We start from the raw sequence: 9,128 nt of genomic DNA, 5'->3' as shown, positions 1-9,128 counted from the left end.
CTATCTTCAGTATTCAAAACAAGGAGAACTTTAAGTGGAGAACCCTTGTTGAGTTGATCAATTCGAGACTTTATGCACAAATCTGTTTTTCTTTCTTTTGGGATTCCTTTTGTAATTCCGAAAAGTAAAAATCAACAATGTAGAATATATATCAGGTCTTTTTTAATCCTCAAAAGATAAGAGTTTTCAATTTTTGAAATTGGTAAGTTTGAAGGTCGAGAGAGAGAGAGAGAGAGAGAGAGAGAGAGAGAGAGAGAGAGAGAGATCTTAACTCTTAATGAGCTTACACCAAACAAGGGGAAAGGAATTTATGACATTTTCCTCTTTCCATCCTAACACTGTATAGTTACATTCTTTGAACAGGCCAGTTGCATAAACTCCAGAAACAAAAGATGAACAGAGAGACATGAGTTCTACAGCCCTTCAAAGAAAAACCAAAAGGGCAAAAAACTTTTTGGAAACATAAATTAAAAACAAAAATTATTACAATCACAGTCAAAGAAGCCCACATTCACATTAATTTACAAAACACAACCGTTTAAGAACTCCACAACAAACCTTCTCCAAAGCTGTTTGAAAAAACACTACTATCTGGCAGTTCAAACTGATCACACAAATACCCACCGCAATCCTCCACACTTTGTAACCAAGGCGGTGCGTACATCCAACCATCTACCGGGTCAACATACACAAACTCATCCCTCAACTCGGCCGAATCATAATTATAACTCGTTCCTAAACTCGGCAATTCGACTATCTCACTCAACTCATCTGACCCAGTTGACAAATCCATAGCTGAAACCAAAGAAGACAATGAAGATGATGATGATGATACTGATGCTGAGTCAAATTTGTCCATTTGAGCCGCTTTAGCCGCTGCGGCTTGTACGTCACGTGGTGCGAGTGAGACAGGTCGAGGCAGTGAGTCAACAAGTTCAGGGAAGTTGAGAATTGCTGAGTTACCTTTGATGCTGAAGGCAGCCACGTCATGAGCTCGTGCGGCCATTTCAGGGGTAGGGAAAGTACCGAGCCAAATACGAGACTTTTTGCGTGGCTCTCGGATTTCGGAGACCCACTTGCCCCAGTTTCTCATGCGAACGCCACGATATACGGGGTGCTTGCTTGAGTCTCTGATTCTTTTCATCTTTTTGGAGTCTTGGTTGTTGGTGGTAGTGTTGTTTTGGGTGTTAGGTTTGGGGTTTTGGATTGAGCCTTGTGAAGTAGATGATGAGGGCGATGAGTTCGAGCTGCTCTCGGTTTCCGATAAGTGTTGTGGTTCACTCATTTTCTTCCTTTTTTATGATTCTGATGATAAAACTTTGGTACTAATTTAGAATAATAATAGAGGTAGTATTGGCTAGAAGTAGCAGTGAATAGTGATGAGGTTACAAGAGGGTGTTCATTTGGATTTTCGTTTTAGAGGAGAAAAATAAGGAAAGCTTGGAACTTGGAACTTTGTTGTCCGAAAACAAAATAGAGAAAGTATAAATATAGGCGAAGTAAGTAATTAGTTTTGAAGAGAGAAATAGCAAGAAAGGAGTTTAATTGGGAGGTTAAGAGGGGTAGTTGTTTGGAATCAAAATGGAGAATGAGAGTTAGCAGAAGGAAAGGGAAGATGAAGATGGGAGGAGGGGCATGCAGCAGATGCTTTGAAAGATAGATATATAATTAGAAGAATGAAGAAAAGAGACGTAAAAATAGTTATTTTCCCCATCATTTCCCAATGAATCATACAACACTTATAAAGCATATAAGAGTAAGAGATAAAATTATAAAAGATAGAAGGATAGGACCCCACAAGGGAAATGGGTCACACTACTTTACCCTCTGGTTCAAGGGGGTCCCCCTTCTCTAGTACCGCGCAACTCCCATTAATATCCCAACTTTCCTCTGCATCTCTTTTACCTTTTTTACTGTTCATTTATCTACAACCCAAAATAACCACACCCGACCGACCCCCCCCCCCCCCCCCCCCCCCCCCCCCCCCCCCCCCCTCCAATTTTTCCCAAAAGCCATTGGTAGGAGTAGGGGCAATATTAATTTAATATTAGATATTTTCTTATGCTTATAAGATTACCTCTCAAACAACTTCATATTTGGCCCCAATATTCATTAATTAACTCACTTTCATGTAAATATGTTTGCATTTATACATAATATGGGGTAGAAATTTAGCTATAGATTGGGTTTATAGAGCCTTCCTGACCCTGAAATATGGATCCTGCATTAGGGTTCTTATTGTTTTGCTGGATACTTTTGAGGTACAAAGCTATAGTGTCCCAATGTGACCTTGTTGATGATTAAACTTGGGGCCAGTATAGATTTGGTCCCAACTTGGAGCTAGCTGAACCACTGCAAAAGATATTTCATCAATGGGTCCAATCCATCTATCACCTATGTATAGTGAGATTTATGAATATATTTTTAATCTTTATTTATCTTCTATATAATTTTTTTTTCTTTGTCTTTTTGTTTGAGTCACCTCACAGCTTTTAAATAAATTAATATTAGATGTGTATTCTTTTTCCCCTTTTCTAATGCTCTCTTTTGTTTTGTTTCACCATGGTCGATTTGAAATGCTGATATTTATACGTGAGAAGGTGGTTGAAGAGAAGTTCAAGTCAAGATTGACAGACAGACACAGACTTTCTTTAAGTTAATTAAAATCATTAGGAGTGAGAAGCATCGAAACTAAGTTGGATTTGCAAACAAAAGGTGATCTGAATTTTCGTTTAAANGTTGAGAGAGAGAGAGAGAGAGAGAGAGATCTTAACTCTTAATGAGCTTACACCAAACAAGGGGAAAGGAATTTATGACATTTTCCTCTTTCCATCCTAACACTGTATAGTTACATTCTTTGAACAGGCCAGTTGCATAAACTCCAGAAACAAAAGATGAACAGAGAGACATGAGTTCTACAGCCCTTCAAAGAAAAACCAAAAGGGCAAAAAACTTTTTGGAAACATAAATTAAAAACAAAAATTATTACAATCACAGTCAAAGAAGCCCACATTCACATTAATTTACAAAACACAACCGTTTAAGAACTCCACAACAAACCTTCTCCAAAGCTGTTTGAAAAAACACTACTATCTGGCAGTTCAAACTGATCACACAAATACCCACCGCAATCCTCCACACTTTGTAACCAAGGCGGTGCGTACATCCAACCATCTACCGGGTCAACATACACAAACTCATCCCTCAACTCGGCCGAATCATAATTATAACTCGTTCCTAAACTCGGCAATTCGACTATCTCACTCAACTCATCTGACCCAGTTGACAAATCCATAGCTGAAACCAAAGAAGACAATGAAGATGATGATGATGATACTGATGCTGAGTCAAATTTGTCCATTTGAGCCGCTTTAGCCGCTGCGGCTTGTACGTCACGTGGTGCGAGTGAGACAGGTCGAGGCAGTGAGTCAACAAGTTCAGGGAAGTTGAGAATTGCTGAGTTACCTTTGATGCTGAAGGCAGCCACGTCATGAGCTCGTGCGGCCATTTCAGGGGTAGGGAAAGTACCGAGCCAAATACGAGACTTTTTGCGTGGCTCTCGGATTTCGGAGACCCACTTGCCCCAGTTTCTCATGCGAACGCCACGATATACGGGGTGCTTGCTTGAGTCTCTGATTCTTTTCATCTTTTTGGAGTCTTGGTTGTTGGTGGTAGTGTTGTTTTGGGTGTTAGGTTTGGGGTTTTGGATTGAGCCTTGTGAAGTAGATGATGAGGGCGATGAGTTCGAGCTGCTCTCGGTTTCCGATAAGTGTTGTGGTTCACTCATTTTCTTCCTTTTTTATGATTCTGATGATAAAACTTTGGTACTAATTTAGAATAATAATAGAGGTAGTATTGGCTAGAAGTAGCAGTGAATAGTGATGAGGTTACAAGAGGGTGTTCATTTGGATTTTCGTTTTAGAGGAGAAAAATAAGGAAAGCTTGGAACTTGGAACTTTGTTGTCCGAAAACAAAATAGAGAAAGTATAAATATAGGCGAAGTAAGTAATTAGTTTTGAAGAGAGAAATAGCAAGAAAGGAGTTTAATTGGGAGGTTAAGAGGGGTAGTTGTTTGGAATCAAAATGGAGAATGAGAGTTAGCAGAAGGAAAGGGAAGATGAAGATGGGAGGAGGGGCATGCAGCAGATGCTTTGAAAGATAGATATATAATTAGAAGAATGAAGAAAAGAGACGTAAAAATAGTTATTTTCCCCATCATTTCCCAATGAATCATACAACACTTATAAAGCATATAAGAGTAAGAGATAAAATTATAAAAGATAGAAGGATAGGACCCCACAAGGGAAATGGGTCACACTACTTTACCCTCTGGTTCAAGGGGGTCCCCCTTCTCTAGTACCGCGCAACTCCCATTAATATCCCAACTTTCCTCTGCATCTCTTTTACCTTTTTTACTGTTCATTTATCTACAACCCAAAATAACCACACCCGACCGACCCCCCCCCCCCCCCCCCCCCCCCCCCCCCCCCCCCCCCTCCAATTTTTCCCAAAAGCCATTGGTAGGAGTAGGGGCAATATTAATTTAATATTAGATATTTTCTTATGCTTATAAGATTACCTCTCAAACAACTTCATATTTGGCCCCAATATTCATTAATTAACTCACTTTCATGTAAATATGTTTGCATTTATACATAATATGGGGTAGAAATTTAGCTATAGATTGGGTTTATAGAGCCTTCCTGACCCTGAAATATGGATCCTGCATTAGGGTTCTTATTGTTTTGCTGGATACTTTTGAGGTACAAAGCTATAGTGTCCCAATGTGACCTTGTTGATGATTAAACTTGGGGCCAGTATAGATTTGGTCCCAACTTGGAGCTAGCTGAACCACTGCAAAAGATATTTCATCAATGGGTCCAATCCATCTATCACCTATGTATAGTGAGATTTATGAATATATTTTTAATCTTTATTTATCTTCTATATAATTTTTTTTTCTTTGTCTTTTTGTTTGAGTCACCTCACAGCTTTTAAATAAATTAATATTAGATGTGTATTCTTTTTCCCCTTTTCTAATGCTCTCTTTTGTTTTGTTTCACCATGGTCGATTTGAAATGCTGATATTTATACGTGAGAAGGTGGTTGAAGAGAAGTTCAAGTCAAGATTGACAGACAGACACAGACTTTCTTTAAGTTAATTAAAATCATTAGGAGTGAGAAGCATCGAAACTAAGTTGGATTTGCAAACAAAAGGTGATCTGAATTTTCGTTTAAATGCATGTAAATATTGTTACTTAACTGGTAACGATGGTTTATAAATATATTATAAGAAATCTTAAGACTGAAGGAGGTCTTTTTCAGGAGCAGAAAATGGTAATTAGTTTAAAGATGTAATTTAAGGTACGTACGTAACATGAAGAAAAAAGAAAACGAAGTTTACGGTGAAGTTATCGGGAAAAAAAAGGTTGCTGTAATTGTAAAACTATTGACTCTATTACATAGATAATTTATCCATGGTCAGTATTGATCAGAAAAAGGTTAGAGCTTAGAACAGAAAGAAAGCACTTGGTAATTACCGCCAAAACCAAAAATAAGAGGACGGTGGTTTCTGGCTTTACTGACTCTAGCGTTGTTAACCAGACAAGTGACAACCTGATTAGACACATTTTCAAGCAAATGAAAACCTTAATCCATGGTAATTATTTAAAATTAAATACCGCAAATAAAAAAATATTTGCAGAAAAAATCAAACAAAGAGATGTTTCTTGATTTGCTGGGGTCTGGAAGAGTGATTGTCCAATTCATGGATGGTTTGGTAGCAGTTGCTGTGGCATTGATCTTCGACTCTCATAAACCGCCAAAGAAGAGCCACGCCTCATTCATTTGGGGTCCCAATCCAATTACAAACGTGTCGCACCTCATGGAACAACATTGGCTCGAAATGTATGTGCAGATTTTAATTTTCAATTAATTGACTAACCCCACATGTTAAAAAATGACTAGTCCTCAACCTCAAGGGGCCCTTTTCCAAAGCTCTCGCTCGTAGTATCAGTTTCATTACGGCCAAAACTTAATTAACAATGCAACGTCCTACCTACATTAATTTTACATGAAGATTTTGTATGACTGAAATTTATCCTAGTTGAATCCTCATTTCTCTTGTTTGACCAGCTACGTACTATTAGAACTTTCTGTTGACAATGGTGGCCCTGCAAAGCAGTTTTATTGGAATGAACAAAATGTACTTCATTCATTCACTCTATTTTTAAGCTGAGAACACCTTAATTTTAATGCGTACGATTGTACATGTATAAATCTTTTGATCAACATAGTTTCACTATGACAGTACGTAATTAAGATTCTATATGTTACGGTCTTTGAATTTAAACTTCATTCTGAAAATGATTGAAGAAATTATTAGTTATTACAGGAATCACTGTACAGGTGACAAGTATTAATTCTTGAATTCTTACGTACATATAAACAAGTCGGCTTCCAGACTGGTGTGTCAATTCAGATTAATGAAGTAAATATTAATAAGTTGAGATATCTCACATAACACATGAATTAATTATTCGACATGGTGAGGTACTTGCAGAAGAAGATAAAATTGTACCTATAGAAATGAGCTGTTTCTGGCATGAAGTGTGGACACATTATGAATACTACTGTTGCTGCAAAAATAATTATTAATTGGTATGCTTTTCATTTGCATTCTTATGATTTGGAATTTGAATTGATAACTCGTTTTATTTGAGGGAAACGTTATTGCATGCCACCAAGCCTATCGCCCACCATCATCTCTCTAGACTCTACTTTGGTGCCCAGTATCAATCCAAATCCAACATTCACTCATCTTTCGTTATAGTCAATTAAAGATCATAAGACCCCCAATCACAATTACTTGTACAGTTTTTTTTTTTTTTTTTTTTTAATAACAGTGGTATTCAGACTAATTTATGCGTATTTCGACTAATCCTTAGAAGGGTTATCTCACTGCAATATATTGTTATGACATCTAACGTAAATTATGAGCAAAAATAATATTTTTGCGTCCAATGGGAAATTAGAACCTGGGATTGTAGATTCTATCCATTGTAGTCCCCTTGGTTAGCCCTTACCGTTGGGCTACCCATGGGTGGGTATAATGTTTTTATTTTAACAACCAATAATTCTAATTATATATGTGGTTAAGATATATTTATATTATATTTTTTATTAATCATCTATCGCAATTTTGTATTTTTACACGGATAGATGATTATTGTGTAACTTTACCCAAATTGGGATATTAAGATGTATATAAATATTTTTGTGGATTCTAGGTTTTAGGGTTAAGAGTTATATTGTTAATTTTTTATTTAATAGATCAGGATTGAGAAAATTGATAATTAAGGTTCAGTTTTTATCTTGATTTAATGAAGCAATCGTGATTATTTTTCCTTAATTGAATCTCATCATTGGTCTCACCAAAATGGCAAAATCATAGAATAAACATTTGTCTTAGGTTCAAAGTTCTCATTCATACTTTTTTTTTTTTTTATTGAAAAGGTGTTTGTCAAATATTTTTAAAATCAATATTTGGTTAATATTCGATTGTTGAAAAGTAGTACTTATTAAAAAAATATTGGATTCTTCTTGAAATTCTATGAAAAAAAAAAAAAGTATTTTATTTAATTTAGTTAACTAACTACACACTAATTACAAAATAATTAAACAAAATTTTTTGTAGGTAAAAACCACTCCCTTCTACATTGTAGGACAACCTTAGAGTGAAGGAGAAATTTATTTAGTATTAAAGACATGAAAAGCAAATGCAGAAAAAAGAGCACCAAATTTAAAATGTTCCTATAATTAATATATATATATATTGTTGGATCGTTATATATAAAATATTATTTCAGTTTAATGAGTAAATCCAACAATATTTAAGCACGGTTTTAATTATATAATTATATTAAGACAGTTTTGACTAATAATTAACTAGAGAATTCTGGTGTGTGTGTGTATATATATCAGCTGGAGAGTAACGGGACTGCTGGGTTTTGTGGACCTAAATGTCACCTACATTTAATCTACAAAGTAATACACCTAACAGAGACAAATTCTAATTAATTCCACTTCCAGAGATCGTTTATTTTTATAGCATGTAATAAATTGGGTATATGTACGGAGGCTTAAGTGACCAAAATTTACTATAATCCTAAAATAAGGTTGTTCCAATGACTAGAGCTAGCACCCAAAGGCAAAAAACCGAAATAAAATTTTGAATCACTCAACCTGGGGCGTACGTCTAGGCTGGTTACTTACTTGAGGTAATCATGGTGAATTCTGGTTCTGGGTATTGACATGGGGTTTTCTGACACTCAATAAAGAGTGCAGTAAAGTTAATTTTAATATGACACGATGACGCAGTGGTCTGCCTGTCATTAGTTATTTACCACTTCTGCAGTTGATAATGTACCAGAGTCATTAATTTCTCCTAGAAGATTGCTTTTTAGGTACATATAATACTGTATTTATCAGTCACATGCATGGGGGAACCTTTGAAATACTTTACTCAAATTTTCCAGAACTGAAAGGAGTACAATTCTTAGGGAATCAGTTAGATCATTTTCATTTATTTAATCATTATTATTCTTTTTTTTTTTTTTTTTGTTCGTACACTTACAAAATCTTTCCAGATGTTTTTGATGAATAACACACAAAGTTTTTTACGGAATCAAAGGCAACATCCTGAGAATAAGTATAGTATATGTTTATTAATTTTTGGAAGCTGGGTATCAGCACAGTCTTCTTTTCCAAAATTTACAATGAAGTTATAAAGGTTTGGACCTTATATGAAATTGTGTATCGCTGTACACGGTATTAAAATATGATATCTGCTTCTTGGTGTACTGAACCCTACATGGATCCTTATAGATATTTTCTCCAAGTATTTCCTATAGTTAAGAAATGAATTAGACTTAATCAAATCTAAAATACAGTAACTTGGTAATGTGCGTGGGATCAGCTGCCCACCAACTTTCTTGTTTGGTGAAATGGAAGTATTAAATTGTATTGATTTATCATTGTTTCTGTTCAGCACCATCTGGAAGACTGGAACTATCTTGTCTCCTACACAGTTTTATAATGCTGAATTAAAGGGTCAATTCAATGCAGCA

The 9,128-nt window shown here is 35.8% G+C and overlaps 2 protein-coding genes across 2 annotated transcripts; both read right to left on the bottom strand.

Moving 5' to 3' along the window:
* Positions 1–267: 267 nt before the first annotated feature.
* Positions 268–1,714, bottom strand: LOC116140693 (dehydration-responsive element-binding protein 3-like). Its single transcript, XM_031426289.1, has one exon. It carries the CDS (start codon positions 1,283–1,285, stop codon positions 539–541), a length of 747 nt encoding a protein of 248 aa, XP_031282149.1. The 5' UTR covers positions 1,286–1,714; the 3' UTR covers positions 268–538.
* A 1,055-nt stretch (positions 1,715–2,769) lies between these two features.
* LOC116140695 (dehydration-responsive element-binding protein 3-like) lies at positions 2,770–4,216 on the bottom strand. Its single transcript, XM_031426291.1, has one exon. It carries the CDS (start codon positions 3,785–3,787, stop codon positions 3,041–3,043), a length of 747 nt encoding a protein of 248 aa, XP_031282151.1. The 5' UTR covers positions 3,788–4,216; the 3' UTR covers positions 2,770–3,040.
* Positions 4,217–9,128: the final 4,912 nt, after the last annotated feature.

Source organism: Pistacia vera, unplaced genomic scaffold (assembly GCF_008641045.1).
Source record: "Pistacia vera cultivar Batoury unplaced genomic scaffold, PisVer_v2 Contig375, whole genome shotgun sequence".
NCBI lineage: Eukaryota > Viridiplantae > Streptophyta > Magnoliopsida > Sapindales > Anacardiaceae > Pistacia > Pistacia vera.
This window is presented reverse-complemented; position numbering and strand designations above follow the sequence as displayed.